Raw genomic sequence first — 16309 nt, 5'->3', positions numbered from 1 at the left:
GTTGGTTTTAGGGATTAGCAATTGTTCTCATCTCTTCTGTGTTAACTGTATGTTAAATGTTTACTGACTGAATATAGACCTGTAGTTTCAGTAAGTCTGTGCTTTTAAAACTTTAATTAAAGGAAGAAGTAATGTTTAATGATTCTGAGAAGAACGCATTAATTTTAGATAGTTGTACAGAATAAGTATATAGTAAAAAGCAGCCTGAGCTATCATGTCTGCACTGGGGGATGGTGAAGAAGGAAGCACTAGTTAGGATAAGAGCACCTGTAGTTGTAGTTTCTCCAAAGAACGCCTAGGATTTATGCCCACCAAATATTGCTTGTTATAGTTACAAATTATCTATGCTAAGATTTTAGCCGGGCATGTAATAGCTGTTAAAGAAGCCATGCGTTTCAGAATATGGAGAACTTGCTAAATACAGTAACAATTCATGGTGGTAAGAATAGCTGAAAGCCTCCTAAATCAAATAGTTCTTGCATGACTTGAGGTTGTAGCCAGAGGTGATCATCTGCCATTGTTGGAAGTGAAGCCTGTTTGTTGTAGACAGGTTAGTTAAGGAAGAGAGGGATAGTACTACACTTGTTCAATATCAACTGCTCTGCCTTCTGTACTCTTGGATGTTAGTTTTTATCATGTAATTTGCCTGTGGTTTAATAGTTGGAGAGTTAAACTAATTGTCAGTTCCCATGCTGGTTGTTCTTTGGCTGAGAAAGTGCTGACTTGGTTGTAGTTGTCAGTAAGTCTCTCAGATGCCCAAATGTGTCTTGAAATTGCACACTGACAACAAAACAGTCTCACTGTGGTTGTGATTACCTTTAAAACATGTTCAGTGTATTTGCTATGTGATTCAAAAAGTGGCTTTCTTCCTGACTTGTGTGGTGGGTTAACCTTGGCTGGCTGTCAGCTGCCCACCCAGCCACTTGCTCATTCCCCCTCCTCAGTGAGACGGGAGAGAAAATAGGATGGAAAAGCTTGTGAGTTGAGATGAAGACAGGAAGATTGCTTACCAGTTACTGTCGTGGGCAAAGACTTGACCATGCGGTCAGTCCATGGTAGCTTCTCTCCACACTCCTTCCTCCTCATTTGGTTCCCCTGCTCCAGCCTGGTCTCTCTAGGGGCTGATGGGGAATCTCTGTTCAGGTGCCCAGAGCTCCTGCTCCTCCTCCCCTCCTGCTCTGGGCTTGCAGGGCTGTTTCTCACACTTTTTTTCCTCTTATTCATTGCTCCCAGGTAGTGTTTCGCTCTTGCTTTCCCAGAGGTGCCACCATCTTGGCCGTGGGGCTCAGCCATGCCCTGCAGTGGGTTGGTTGGAGTCGGCTGTGTCCGGCACGGGGCAGCCCCAGCCGCTTCGCACAGAGGCCACCTCACAGCCCCCTGCCAGTGCCGGGGCACCTGCACCTGAAGGAGGAAGCCGTTATGTTTTGAATATTTCTTCTGGTAGACCTGGAATAATACTATATGTAGCTCTGAAGTTTATTCTGGCCAACGCTGAGGGAAGGTGTTGGAAGGTGTACTGAAGTGTAATAAGGTTCTGGTTTCTGTATTAGGCTGCCACATGGGAGTTCCTTGCTGTCTAGGGCAAGTTGAGGAGGTTCTAAATGTGGCACATGGGAGACTGCAGATCGGTTGCAGAGGCTCAGAGGTGAATGGCTGAAGAACAGGAGAACATGCCGCAGGGAGTAACTTGTGTAAATAGGCTCACAAGTGTGCTTAGGTTTGTGTTAATCCTGACTCATCATTGCTCATGTGCTCTGAAACTGCTGACCCCTGTGGAATCGCTCCTGAGGATGCTAGCTTTCCCTGGGCACCGTTCTTCGCAGCATCTGGCTTGGTTGCCTGGTCTTGAACATCCTATTGATTGCACAGTTACGCTCAAGTGACCTATTTCTCCGCAGCCAGCCATGCCATAAGTGGCACTGCATCTTTCTGTCCTCATTCCCCAGGGATCTTTACTGGTTTTTGATAATTGAATGGCCCCTCTGTAAAAGGAGGCATTAACACAATTAACACAAATAAAAGAAGGGCAACTGTTGAGAATTTTTTTTCTTTCAAGTCCCTGAAATGTGGAAAGATATGACAGGTAAAGTCCCCCTTTTGCCTGGAGGGGTGTATGTGGGTGGATTGCAGGGCATGATTTCATTTTACACCTAAGATAATCTAATGGGGAGTTGCTCCCACCCCTCTGGGTACCTCCGCTCATGCATCCTTACTGCTTCCCATGTGCCTACTCTAGCACTTGTTCAACCTTACGACGAGCTAATTTGGGGAACTGGACCAGGAGAATACTAAAGTTAAATAAATACTGAGGGGGATATTTGCAGTTGCCTGACCCCGGTGGGAGACATCGCTGCAGGAAGCATCTACACTGATGTCAGGTGGGTGCAGAATACCTGGCGTCAAATGGTCTGGCTCTTCATTCAGCTGACTGATAGTGGAAAAATCTCCTAGCACAATCTTGCTTCGCTACTGCTGATGACATCAGGAAGTATATAGTTAATCCTCCGATTTACCATGAAGGCCAAGGAAGATTAAGAGAGGATCAGGAAAAAGTGATGTTAATTTCATTGGACAGTGTAGCTTCCACCAGTTAGTGGACTCGCATACAGGTTGGAACGGGTTCAGAGTAATGCATAATGACTGGAGAGGTAGTAGGAGGCTATCTCAGTCTTGCTGAGGAAGGGCAGTGCGAGTAGTGTAAAGAATCTTCATTGATTAAAATACCTGAAGTAGACCTAGCAAATGCAAATAGAAAAGCAAATTATGCTTTTCAAACTTTCAACTGCCTACTATGTTAAGAGACTGGTGGTGTAGTATTCATACAAGAAACATTCTTGAATCGTCCTGGAGTCGGATCTGAAATTCCTTATAAGGTATCCTTATGTTTTTAATGTCTGCTTTATTCCTTTTGTAGCATAGTTTCCAGATGGTGTGGAAAGCTGCAACTTTTTCAAGTGTTTCAGAATAAATAAGACTTTCTTTTTCAAGTCTGTATTTCTTTAAAAGATGGTATCTTCTCTCCTGAATGCCTACTCTACAGCAAAGCTATTTATACCTTTTGGCAATTCTGAACCTTTGGAGATGTTCTTACAGTTGAGAATTAATGCTTTGTAAAAAATTTCCATGACTAGCACTGATCAGAGGCCTAATGGTTCTGTGGGTAATAAAACAAAGTGGGAGTATAGTGACCCAGCTAAAAGCACTAAAACACATTGAAAATACCATTACTTAAAACTTCATCACTTTTGCTAGAGACTTTCTGGAAAAGAAAGCTAACAGTTGCAATCTTCCTCTTTCTGTTCACTTCATCCGAAATACCAAATTGATTGAACAAGGGCTTTTGTGTGGTTGGTAGAATTTTTGTAATGTTAAGTTTTATATAAAAAATGATTGTAGTTGTGAAGATGGAAACACAAGAAGTACTGGTTTTGACTGAAAGTATCCTAGGTAGAGTTGATGGTGTATACTCTGGAGGATTTTTTTTGTTTTCTAAAACTGTTGCTCTTTATTTTTAAATTCCATAATATTGTCCTTGCTTGCAGTGAATAGGTGAGTGGAAACTGAAGCTGAGCTTGAGGAGAAGTTATGCCTTGTGACATGAGCATTGGAAGTTTGTAAGGAAAATCTCCTAATGCCTAAGTGAAGCCAGAATTTTATCCTTTTATCCCAAATGTAACAATGTGGGAACTCCTTTACATGATGGGTATACTTCCGTTAGCATGCACTAAAACTGGAGGCTTGGTCTCTGGTATGTCCATATTAAAGTAGATCCTGTTGTGTGTATAATGCATGTTAAACCTCTTTGAAAAATGCTGGAAAAAATTATAGCATTGTTACATTTAACCAAATGTTTCAGTTAATTTTTTTTTTTTTTGTCTCTCCGCCATTTATTTTAGTGTCAAGGATATCTTTAGGTCTGAGATCTGATTACAAGCTCTTTTTTCAAAAAAGTAAGACTGCTAGACTCCTGTATTTGATCCACTTTGGTAAGTGTGGGAACTGCTTAAAACTATTTAGTATTTTTTTATTCATTCTAGCAGCTGTGATTACTTCACTTTTCCCCATGCATAGAGGAGAGTGAATTAACTCTTTAAACAGAAGGGGGAAGAATAAGGGTAATTCTGTAAGAAAAATGTTGGAATAACAAATAATTTGGAGAAAACTTACCTGATCATGGTTTTGAATACCAGTAAAGCTAAGCTGCAAGAAGGGCTGAAACACAGATGATAGTCTGTGATGATTAGCTTTTTTTTTTTTTTTGGTAAGAGAAGGATTCAGCTGGTCACCTACAAATGCACAGCTTTTAAACAGACTCTAGGAACTGGCTGCATGTCCTGAGGGCTTGCTGTTTGAAGTTTATATTAACTTTAAGCATAACTTAATGTGTTTATTTTCCTAGACGTTCCCCTCTTCATATTGTAAGTGATAAACTTTCCAAGTTTAAAAGGTAGTTTTCTCCTCTGCAGTTTCTGTATAGAAGTGAATGGAAACTAAGAATATAATTTTGTGTTCCTGTGGGGTGAATAGTGCATTGAGTCCAAAGACAAAGAGGGAAGCCAGCATAGCAGGCATGAGGTAATATATGTAGTCTGTGTGCCAAATGTGAAATAAGAAACATCTGCAGTTTGTATTTTGAAGTTCTGTTTTATGCAAATGCTCTATCTGGAAGTGGAAAACTCACAGGAGTGCCATCAACAATTGGACTGAATTCCTGGTCTTGCTCCTGTCAGTGATGAAAGCAAACCTCTTTCTTTCCTGACAGGGGTAGGAATTTCATCAGTGGGTTGATATTTGACTACATCTAAATGCTGTCTGTATAAAAATTATAAAGTGTGTTACTAATTTGAATTCTTGTTTTTTTGTACTTTCTAGAACAGAAATCTGGGAGGCTGAGTCCATTAGTACATATACTGTGTCAGTCTAAGGATTTCACTACCTTTTAAGCTAGCACAGTGCTGTGTTGAACACAGCTTTCTGCTAGTTGAACAGATTTTGTCCTCCATGGTAAAGCCAGCAGAGATTTATGCCTATCTCACTCCAATTTAGAATCTGCCTTAATGCGCAATTTGGCAGTACGGATAAGCCTAGTTACTAGCTAGTTACTGCTGGGCATCAGAATTGTGCCTGTACCTTCCCACTCACTCCTTGGCACTGCTTCTAGTCTGACCCCTTGCTGAGTCAGTTTAGGAAAGCAAATTAGCAGGTAACCTTTTGTGTAAGTGGGGACTGTTTGTTCCTGAACCACTTTCTGTGGGGTCTGGGGTGGCAGGGCTTACACTGGGGAAGTGACAGCAAATACGTGGCTGGGAAAGGTGACCAGCCTTTGCGGAGCAGCTGACCACTAGATCCGATTAGCTCTAATGTCAAACAGTATTCTCAGCAAAAACCCATTTTAGCCAGCGGCATAAGCTAGCCAGCTGGACTCTTTGTTGGAAAGACAGAGCTGGGCACCTCTTATATTTTATGGACTCTGGTGTGGGGAGTTGATAGAGAGTGAACTACCTGATTGTCTTTTAACTGCCATGGCAAGATTCTCTAAAGCTCATCTGTCAAATTGACGTTTTAATTTTCCTTAGTTCCCATTCTTTCTTCTAGATTACATATTTTCCTGCACAAGAAACCTTGTAACTTGTTATACAGTGCCATACACTTTGTAAAGTCAGAAAACTTGTAACTTGTGAAAGGTCACACTGAAATACTGTTTTGTATAGCAGACAAAGCGTTTATAGCTATAATTATCTATGATGAGAGATTGTACATTTAGCCATTTTGGGGGGGGGGGGGGGGGGGATGGTTTAACTTTTATTAAGGAATTTCAGAGGCAAAAGCTGGAGGTTTTGTGACACGATCTACTTAAAGTTTAGCTCTCTTAAGAAATTGGAGCACAAGTTTATATTCCTTAAAATATGACCCTAATCAGGTTCTTCTAATTGATACTACCAATTGAGCATATGTTTGCTTTGAGGATTGTATTTTGAGGATTTTTTTTGTTTGGGTTTCACTCTTCTACTTTCATTTTTCTTCTCTACAATTTTACCACGTTTTTCTCTCTAGTAAGTGAATTCTTTTGCACATGAATAGTACAGAGGACAGGCATGGGCCTTTGTATGCCAGGCAGTATGTTATCAGGCTGTACAAATAAAAATGCTGGTAAAAAGGTCTCTCCCTCAATATTCTTCTGCTTAAACTCATGCATCCCTGTTTTTCTTTCCCTGCTTCCCTCTATATCTGTACGTTTTTATCTTTCTTCATACTTAGGATTGCTCTAGTCAGTTTCCAACTGAAAAACTGGGAGAACTTAAGCAGTTTGCAGGCTCTGTAGAGAAAGCACACTAGTAAAGGATACGAATCCTTGGAATGAATCATACTTCAGCTATCTGACATTGTAAAATGCTTTTGAGAAACTGAAATGTAAGAATTCAGTAGTTAGGGCTGTCGTTTCATCCCACTTTCCCCTGCGCCTTTTTGCACTTAGATTAAGTCGTATCATACACCTACTCTCAGCTGCATTCATGTGAGAGGAGGGACTAGTACCTTCTGGTACCTCAGTGCATGGCCAGCTGTGAGCTGTGAGCTTCCACCACCACCTCCAGAGTGTTTGTGATAAGGGTCCTGAAACTGTCTTCTGGCCACTTTCATGAAAGCTTTAGAAACCCTCTCTAACTGGTGTACTGCTCATCTCAGAAGACAAGAGGTTGGATTGTAGACCTGGAACTTGTTTTGAGCGTTTGTATTAATAAAAGTTGCAATTTGTTTTGCAGAAGGATCCTAGAGATGACATGCACCTTGTAAATACTTGTCTTGGGGTCAGGGTTAGGATGCCAGTTTTTTAACATTATTTTCAGGGTATTTATTTGTCCATATAACTTTTCTTTTTGCCTGTGTCTGCAAGGAGCATTTACGTGCCTGGTTCTTTTTATTGTGTTAGGATATCAGATGGAATTAATCCAGTTCAGCTTTTATTTCACCTTTGATTGAAGGAGGCTGCTGTTGCCCCATTCTATCAGCTGAAGGTCAGCTTTTTTTTAAAAGCTATATAAATATGTTTAAGTATGACATCTGTTCTCATGTCTACATTTTGGAAAGGGTGTTTTTGCATTTTAAGTTCCCCTGCCTCCATTTCCTTTTCTCACTATTTGTGTCATCTTTCCAGCAGTTGAAAAAAATAGCCTATTTATTGGCAAAGAATTATTGTGCAGAAACATGCACCAAAGTGAGGTTTTCTTTAATCTTTCAGCAGTAATGATGTTGCAGCTATGATGAGTAAACTTAAATGTTTTCCAGCTGAAGTAACTTGATTCCTACAATACAGCAAACAGTTCACTGAGAGACCATTTGTGTGTTGATTTGTAGGCTTCTTCTTTTGAAGAGATGTGTGGTTGCTCAGCCCGGTGGGCTAGGGCAAGAGTGCAGAAGAGAGGCTGCAAACCTTTGAAGGATTCATTGAGAAGGGGAGGTGGGGAGGAGAGGAGAAGTTGCAACTGGGCTAGGTTCAGCAATGTCAGGGGTCTGTATGAATAAGCATGGGGAAACTGGGTTGAAAGTGGGTTGACTTATTTCAAAATACTACTGTGTGATCTTCTAGCACAATTAGTAGGGTTTTGGTAAAGTTGTTGATGGTCAGGGTGAACCAAATAACTTTGTGTTTGAGCTGACATGCTGACTCTCCATGAAAGAGCTTCAGGCAGGCTTCAGTGCCATCGTGGCATGAAATACTGTTGTACAGCCTGGTCACATCTGTGATAACTAGAATGAGCTTTGCATAGTTGTCAGTTTTGATAGCACTGTAGTGAGATGTCGCCTTTGGAATTTTTTGACTGTATAAATTTACACTGGCTGTCAGGGGTGATTCACTTCTGGTCACAAACTATGTTGAAGTCATGGTGGGGAATAGAGAAATCAGTATCGTTAAGTTAGGATGTATCTGCTGTGAAACCCAGTCAAGTCTTTAGCTGTTGTTTTCCATGAAGCATCTAGGTGAAATAACAGTATCGTAGCTGTCACTTAAAATAGTACTTTCTACATTCAAACGTGTTAGAGGTATTTTAGGAACCAAATATAAAGACGGTGGTGTTATTATTTTGTATATGTAGATCATATGAGATCCGTGCATGCCACTGAAATTAGGAGTGGTAATGATCCAGAATTAACTTGGTGCCTTCCTGCCAGCAGTAGCTGACATGGTTCTGTAATACACAGAAAAAGATACATGTTTTTGTGGAGTGAAATTTCAACAACTGGTCTGTTCTAATAAATAATCTACTTCCAGCACTTTATAAGCTTAGGTAACTGATCTGTTTTAAATGCCTAGGCTGGAAACACAGCACTATGCCAGTATATTTAACTGGCCAAATTCAAGGACGCAGTCAACTGTTTGTAAAAACAAGGCTCCCTCTGAGATTTGTTTGGGATCTTGGATGTATTTTACTTGTCATGTTTGTCTTTGGAAATCACAGCCAGGTATGTTGACACTACTTTCCTTTCTTTTCTGTTAAATGCTATGAAAGGTAGATTTTCCTGACCCAGTAAGGAGTGATTGTAGGCAGATGGTAATATGCAATTTAGCACCACAAATATCTATTAGAAATTTTTGTTGCTTTTCTTGCCCCACTCTGTATCTTGGGCAGATGGACACTAGCTGTTGATTGGCAGGTTTGAGATTAGAGCAGCAGGGTAAAGCAGGTGTGCTAGCTGAGCAGCATGGGGACTCCTGTGTATCTTCCCCCCCCCTCTTATGCTTGGTTCTTTTAGTGTCGGCTGTTTGCTGCATGAAAGATCATGTATTTACAGAGAGCTGTTGAAAAGAAGATGGGGAGCATAAAGCAGGGTGCATAGTGATTGGTGATTCTTCAGGACTTGGTTTGGAAGGTCAGTTTCAAATAATGAAACTGATAAATGAATTCTTAAATAGTGGCTTGGACTAATGATGTCTTATTTTATGGGTTGTGTTTCTTTATTGCAACTTGGGTAATTACCTTCCCTGAGCGATGGGGAGGAGGCCTGCTCTTTGGCACTTCGAATTGGATACACATGACTTACTGTTGAGACTTAATTACTGAGTCTGTTTCTACTATCTTGTTGCTTTTATTTGGCCATTTATGGGAGCGACTTCAATTAGCTTTGAAAAGCTTCTTTTCATGTAGACAGTTTGTTTTTGTAATGGCCTTCTATTGTGCAGAATCACCATTAGGTCAGCAAGGTAAAACAATGATGTGGACACGCCATAAAACATTAAAAAATGTAGACTCCTGGAACGTGTTATTAGCTCCCTTTTTAAAAAAAATGCAGCACATTTAATGTCAGGACTTCTGTGGGAGGCAAAGAGAAAGCGTTTCTTGAAGTGATCGCATGCAACCATGTTCTGTTGGCACATCTAGAATAGGTTAAAAAGCACATACTCTTTACCTAGTCAAATTCTAAACCAATTCTCTTTCTTGGGACATATCCCTTTTAAATGCAGAGTCTGCTCCTGAACTGTAGGAGCCCAGTGAGTGAGGAAAATGACTGTTCCCATCCATGCCAGCCCCTGTCCATGCCTCTGTGTACAGGATGGCTGTAAGGGAAGGCACGATGCTAGTGACAGCACCGTGGGCGCTCTCCTGCTGCGTGCAGCCAGCTGTGCGTTACAAGGGGTAGCAAGAGGGAGCACCTGAGTGGAGAGATCCTTCTGGAGCCCAGAGCACCGTGCAGAGAGACTGGAGTGTTTCCCTGGAGAGCCAGATGGGATCTGGCAGGCCTGTGCTGAGCCAGAGCTAGTAAACTCTACAGGCCTCATGCTGATCTGTGTGTAGCTATGGATGTGTACCAGCGCTTACCTATTCAGGCCTGCCAGCTCGAGAATCAGGCTTCATGAATTAACTTAGAAATGCTGAACAGCCCCCAGGTGCAAAGGTGCTCCACAGAGTGTTGCGTTAATGCTGTGTTTTGCCAGCAAGTCCTCCTGGACCTGTGCTTCAGCGCCACACTTGGGGCTTGATGTGTCCCCAGGCTGTGTGCGTGTAGGTGTAAAATTGAGAATAGATTATAGTAGGGTGTTTTGTGATGCTTTTTATTTCCTCAGCTTACAGTATCTACAGAGATCCCTCTGGAGATGACTGTTTGCCCCCTCTAGTATGTTAACCCTTTTTGTTGAGTCTAGTTGCACTGTATTGTTGTATCTTTTGGGATATATTGCAAATGTTTGGAACACGAGAGAGTCTGATGAGACCTTAGGAGAACGTTCTTTGCATGGAGGGTGGTTAAATGCTGGAACAGGCTGCCCAGAGAGGTTGTGGAATTTGTGTCGCTGAAGGCGTTCAAGATGCAGCTGGACTGGGGTGGGGTGGGGGTGGGGGCTGTATATGGATGGTTATAGGTACTTGAACATTTGTCTAATGAAGAAATCTAAAGAGTTTGAGACTTAATGCTACCACTACTGCACATTAAATCACCACAGCATTATCTGCTGCGTTTCTGTTAACACTTGTTTAATGTCATAAAAGCTGAAATGTCACTGAAGAGTTGTATTGTGGAGAACAGCATAATAAAGGATAAATGAAACTAAATTTCTCTTCTATAAACATATCTTAAATGTCTCCTAAATCAGAACTGTCTCTGGCTTAATTAGCTCAGGCTCCCATAAGTCAACTTTACTCTTGCTGGAATAGCTAGATACAGCTTGAGAAGTGTGAAGTGGAACTCTTGTGGAAACTAGACCTATTTAGAGGGAGGGATGGAAAAATTACTGTTCCCAAAGCAGCCAGAGTGTGCAGTGAAAAATGTGTTGGATGGTAGGAGAGGGAGAAATGTCCCAGTTTCTCACTAGCTGTATGCAAAACTATCACATTTCGGTATGTTAGATGATGACACAGAGAGGGTGGTATGACGAATGACACCTGGAGCGGTATTTGCTTAGGATCTTGGCTGGGACTTCCTTACAGGGTGTGACTGGTGAGCCATGGGCTGTCTCATTCATGTCTGGCTCCTCTGATCTTCTGTTCTGCTGCCTCACCCTTTTAGACTTGAAAGCTACTTAATGAAATAATTAAGAGATAAGACACTTTTGGCGAGGAAAAGCAAAAAGTTTAAGAAAGAGAAGAAAAAACGTTGCACAAGGTATGGCTAAAGTAGAATGAAGGGAAGGGAGAATTGAGTGATTCTGAACTGTTAGAAAAGATAGGAAAACGTGTTAAAGGGAAGAAAGGGCAGTAACCTCAAAGGAGAATGAAGCTGAGACAAATGAGATGGACAGGCATATCTAAGACCTCCAAGAACCTACTGGCAGAAAGTAGACTGTCTTAGATGCCATGTTAGAGTTAACTAGTGCATACAGTAAGGAAGCATGTACTGTATTCCTCAATTTGCAAGTGACTTGGCGAGCAGCTGTTATCACTTTGACTAGCAGATCTTTATGCTATATGGGGAATATGTATGTATTCATATATATGTGGGGTAGGTTATACACACATGTATTCATTTTTGCATCCTTTTCTAAACTATTTTATTTACTGGGAAACAAGTACAGCTGGAAATAGCAATGATCTGCAGATGTCATTGCAGATGCAAATTGCTGTTACAACTTTGGATGGACACTGCTGAAAATGTTTAAATGACCTAAAAATAACCATATGTAGCATAAGAGACATTGTATGTGAACTGATACTTCATGAGTCATTTCCTGCTGAAAGTGTTATGCAAAGCTAACTGCTAGAGGGGTGTTTGTATGTGATTATATATAAAATCAAGACCAGGCCATGGTTTTTTCCCAAGGATCTTCATGTGGCTCTGCTGGTTTGGAGTGTGAACATGATGATCAGTATTTTGCCTGAAAACAATGCTCAGGTTTAGATATTGACTATTGAAAATTGTGATGGTCCTCTGGGGTTGTACTCTGTGGTGTATTTTTCCCTTGAGACTGACTATAAAGTAGGCCACACATTCTCAAAAATTCCTTGAACAGAGAAACTATTTGCTGCACTGAATTGTACTTTAAAATTTAATATTTTAATGATTATTTAAATAAAGAAATTAAAATAACCAAAATAAAACAAACCTAGATGGATAAATGTCTTACAAAGACAGCTTGTATGTGGCTACTACGTGCCTGCTTGAGCTGGTAGTGTATCTTTTGATAGCTGGAAACGACTGATAAGAGTGAAACATAATTACTTTAGATATCAGTGTTAACAATTTCATTGCTGGCTTTATTTTATCACCTAGGTCATGTGGTTTACACACAGTTGGAAATGACTGTATTTCACTGGCCAAATCTTTAACTGGTTTCTGTCATAAAATTCGTTCATCTTTCTGATTCTATTTAAATGCTTGCAATGCAAAATTCTGCTCTGAGTTGAAAATCACTTCTAGGATAGGAGTTGTATAATAAATGTCTTGTTAAAGTTAGTGCCAGAACAGCTTAAGGGTCATGTTTTTAAATAATAAAAATGTATGTACTGGAAGTTTTTGGAAAGCTTCCACCTAGCAAAAGGATTTTAGTAAAAAACAGAAAAAACCCAAAACATTGGCACAGAGTCTGGCTCAAACCTGAACTGTGAAACATAGGCTTCAGTTTTCATCTTGACCGGTATTTTGTTGTTGACTTCTGTACTGTATCTGTAATGACAGACTTCTGGCTTCCTTCTTTATAGGCTCAGATTATTCCTCAGTGGCATGGTTACCTGGTACTGAATCCCTGTGGCAGTCCACAACCATTTCATCAAGCAGTCAAAGCAATCCTGTCAGAAGACACAGTATAGCTTCCGACAGCGGGGACACTGGGATTGGTACCTCCTGTTCTGATAGTGTGGAAGGTGAGTTAACACTGTTAAGTTTTGGATGTTTCTAAGAGAGAAACAATCCAAAATGTTTTAAAGATATGTTTCCCAGAATAACAGTACTTTTCCAAAGCTGTTGAGTGCATGCAGTTCTTTGTTTTGCTGTCTGGACCAAGTAATTGTTTTGGTGAGGTTTAATGAATTTACTTCTGCATGAGTTGTGTGCGTTAACTTGCATCCCTGCCACAAAGCTTGGTACTTGTGTTAGATCTTTTGATAATTGCAGTTACAAGAAGTGTCAGACTTATACAGGGAAGTAATATCCCCTACTACAGCACTTGATAAACAAGTGATAAAAGCAGAGAAACGTTTGAGGGAGTTGATGAGAGGACAATGCTTTCTGGTATTTATTGTGTGTGTCAGCAAAGAAACCTTACTCATTGGGAGGAATATGGGGTGTATTATCTTCTCACTTCTTTCTTCTGTGGGAAACAAGTTTACAATTTATTGCATGGCATTTGACACATAGTCAAAGATCTTTAAGGAGCATCAACAGTATCTAAAGATTTTTAAAACTTAGTTTGGACTACATCATGATTTCTCAAAGTTGATCTGATCAGGGAGGGGTTCAGACTCTAAGGTAGCAGCATCTCCGTAACACTGGCACCCTCCCTATGGAATGTGTCACTGGAATTAAGCCTGAATGGGAGTGAGACTAGGCAGTAATAAGGCTTGAGGTTTTCTTCTTGCACAGCCTTATTTCCCAGTAAGATTTTTCAAGACTAAGGTACAAGAGCAGGACCGTGATATACTTTTCTCTAGCGCCTTTCTATGCTTGGTAGATTTTTGAAAAAGGGTAGGTGAAATGAGGAAGAAGTAGTAGAAGTGAAGTAAGGAATGCTGAATCAGTGTAAGAGCCAGAAGTCTATAGGGGGCCTTGAGCATTCCTGAGGAGCAGTCTGAATGCCTCAGAGTTAAGTCTGTCAGGCCTCTTTGCACACAAGGAAATCCTTTCCACCCTCTTCCTGTTGCATCTGTCAGTTGGAAAGGAACTCCATACGAGAGTCCCCATAGCTTGCTTTCTGGTTACTTTCATTTCTAAACCTTTATTAGCTTTAGCAAAATAAAGGTTTTGCTCAAATACTCAAATTCTTGGGTGTAAACCTGGAATAGTAATGGTTATTAAGGCAGAAGCCTTACTGCTTTTTCCTTGCTTTTTCTTTTTTAAGAGATGTAAGGGGAATAAAGCGCTCTCATGGTGTGTATATATACAGATTTACAATCAGACTCACCCAGGTATTGCACAGTAGTATTTTAAGATGCAGCATTTGAATTAAAAACATGCTCTCCCCTCCCCCCATTTGAGGGCTTCCCCATTTGAGGGGAGGGAGGAAGGAGAGGAAATGAAACAGCACCTCCTCATCAGATGTTCTCCTGGCTAAAGAGGAGAACAGAACAACTGTTCTTGGGGGCAGGGAAGAGGGATGGCACACTGATACAATCACAAGTTTGTTAGGCATGTTACCAGTTAACTAATAACTCTGTCCGTTTGCCTGCTTTTAGTAGATCTTTGCTACGAGCTGCTTTTGGGGTTTCTCAAAGTAAAATAAAGCGGGGGAAAGTTGCACCAATAGATAGTTCATGAAGTTTGCACCTTTGGCAATGCTTGACAATGTATACTTAATGTTATTGATTTCCTGCCACCTTGTTTGAAAAACTTGCAGTAGCTGAAAAGAAAACCTTACAGAAAAAAGGGGGGGAACCTAAATGTAAAATGAAAGTTAATGGAAAGAGCATATGACAGGTTTGGAAATTGAATGTATGTTTTTAGTGGAAAGTGCTGTTGCTTATGATACCTCGTTGTCTGCATCTGTCAAGCTGCCCCCTCCCCACATCCATGCAAAGAAAAGAGTATCATTGTGATCTGTGGAACTGCCAGGCCAGACTGGTAATTGCAGACTTGATGCTGGCCATCTGCTCTCAATGTGGTGCTTGGAAGAAGCCCTTGGGGATTTTTCAGAGGAAAATTTTTTTCACAAGTCAGCAGATCATTACAATTTTTAACAATGCTCAGAGAATGAAACGTGGCCTTGCCACAGAATTAACATTAACATCTGCTTTAATTCTGGAAGTTGCAGGTGAATTCAGTTGTACAGATGTGTGGTTACTAGTAAATATGCTGGTGCAGATAATGGAGCTCAGATGCATTTAAAATCTGTGTTTACTGATTTCCGTTTCATCTTAAATGTTCCTTCAAATTCATCTTTTTACTCGTACTTCATTTCAGGAGCACTCATTCTTTTTGAAAGTGTGAGGTTTAAAGAATAGTGCCAAGTAGCTCTTGTGTTTGGCTCAAACCTATATGGTTTAGAGGTGAAATGGGTTTTGACAAAGATAAGAGGAAGAGAAGTCTTTCATATTAAAATGTATTCAGTTGGTTGTTTGTATATTATGTTGTGCAAAGGTAGGAAAATTGGGAAGTGAAAAATTAGTGGAGTTTCACTGTTGAAGTTGAGCAATGTTGATGTGCACTGGGGGAATCTGAGGAGAGAAATTTAGAAACCATAAATGTGGAGATGTTAGTTTGGGTAGAATAGATCTAAAATTTTTAATTCAGAGTGCTCTTAATTTAAGGATAAAAAGGCATTTTATCTCTGTGTAAACTACAGTTAACATGGTTGTTTGGTTTGTGGGTTTCCTGTCAGTAAGTGGTTCTGGATTCAGATCAGGTTTTGAGTGAGATAAAAGTAATTATTGTATTCTGTATGGAGGAGGAGGAAAAGATTTTGATATGGTCTTTTCCAGGTTCTTTTTTCTTTTTAAACTTAACTCTACTTGTAAGTCAACTCCTTTATTGCTGTTTTCAACTTGTTCTGTACAAGTCTGCCTGAATAGTTTACTCTCGGGCATTGATTTGCGTCTAAGTCTTCAGAAAAATCTCATATTGTCTGTTAAGAAATATGGTGGAAGTGAAATGTAGAGCCCTGTGAAACTGTTGAAAAGTTTCTGCATTTCTGGTAGAGTAGGAGATTGTGTTCAGGATGAGTTGTGTGGAAGAAAAGGTTTTAGTTGGTGGCTGACAGCTGATCAACTATCAGCAAAGACTATCTGAATGGTCTTGTTCTTCAGTGAGTTTTCCTTCTCACTGGCAACTCTGAAATTGGCAGGTATAACATTTGTGGCTTATGCTTATAGGGACAAAAGATAGCTCTCAGCACCTAACAGCTATGCTATGTTTAGGTCTTTAGATTTAGGTTGTCTCTTAAACTTCAGAGTTTGACCAAAAGGTCGTTGTTACTATTTCAGAACTGAAGCTAAAAGAGGAAAGAAGATTAAGGGGAGGTGGGTGGCAGAAAAAACCCTCTCTTATAATGAAAAAATGCAGGTATAAAGTTCTGAAAACTTTCAGTTACAGGATCTTGTGTCTTTTATCTTTGTGCAACTCAGAAGTCTTTCAAATGGAAGCAGATTGTGGTAAACTTCTAAATTATGACTTCTCAGACTCACTGTCTACATTAAACGTGTGGTCTAGATTAAGGTGCTTCTCTTACAATTTA

General features: G+C 40.4%; 1 protein-coding gene across 3 annotated transcripts in view; it reads left to right on the top strand.

Annotated features, from left to right (window-relative positions):
- Nucleotides 1-16309, top strand: part of CEP85L (centrosomal protein 85L) — a 159344-nt gene that overhangs the window by 37946 nt on the left and 105089 nt on the right. For 2 of the 3 annotated variants that reach the window (XM_074862364.1, XM_074862363.1), the window contains exon 2: nt 12627-12788. In XM_074862364.1, coding sequence (XP_074718465.1) covers nt 12627-12788 — 162 coding nt within the window. Of the gene's footprint in view, nt 1-2698; nt 2874-12626; nt 12789-16309 lie in introns of those variants that run through there. The other variant, XM_074862365.1, reaches the window with a different exon arrangement.

Source organism: Strix uralensis, chromosome 3 (assembly GCF_047716275.1).
Source record: "Strix uralensis isolate ZFMK-TIS-50842 chromosome 3, bStrUra1, whole genome shotgun sequence".
NCBI lineage: Eukaryota > Metazoa > Chordata > Aves > Strigiformes > Strigidae > Strix > Strix uralensis.
The sequence above is the reverse complement of the archived record's forward strand: the minus strand, read 5'-3'. Positions and strand labels throughout refer to the sequence as shown.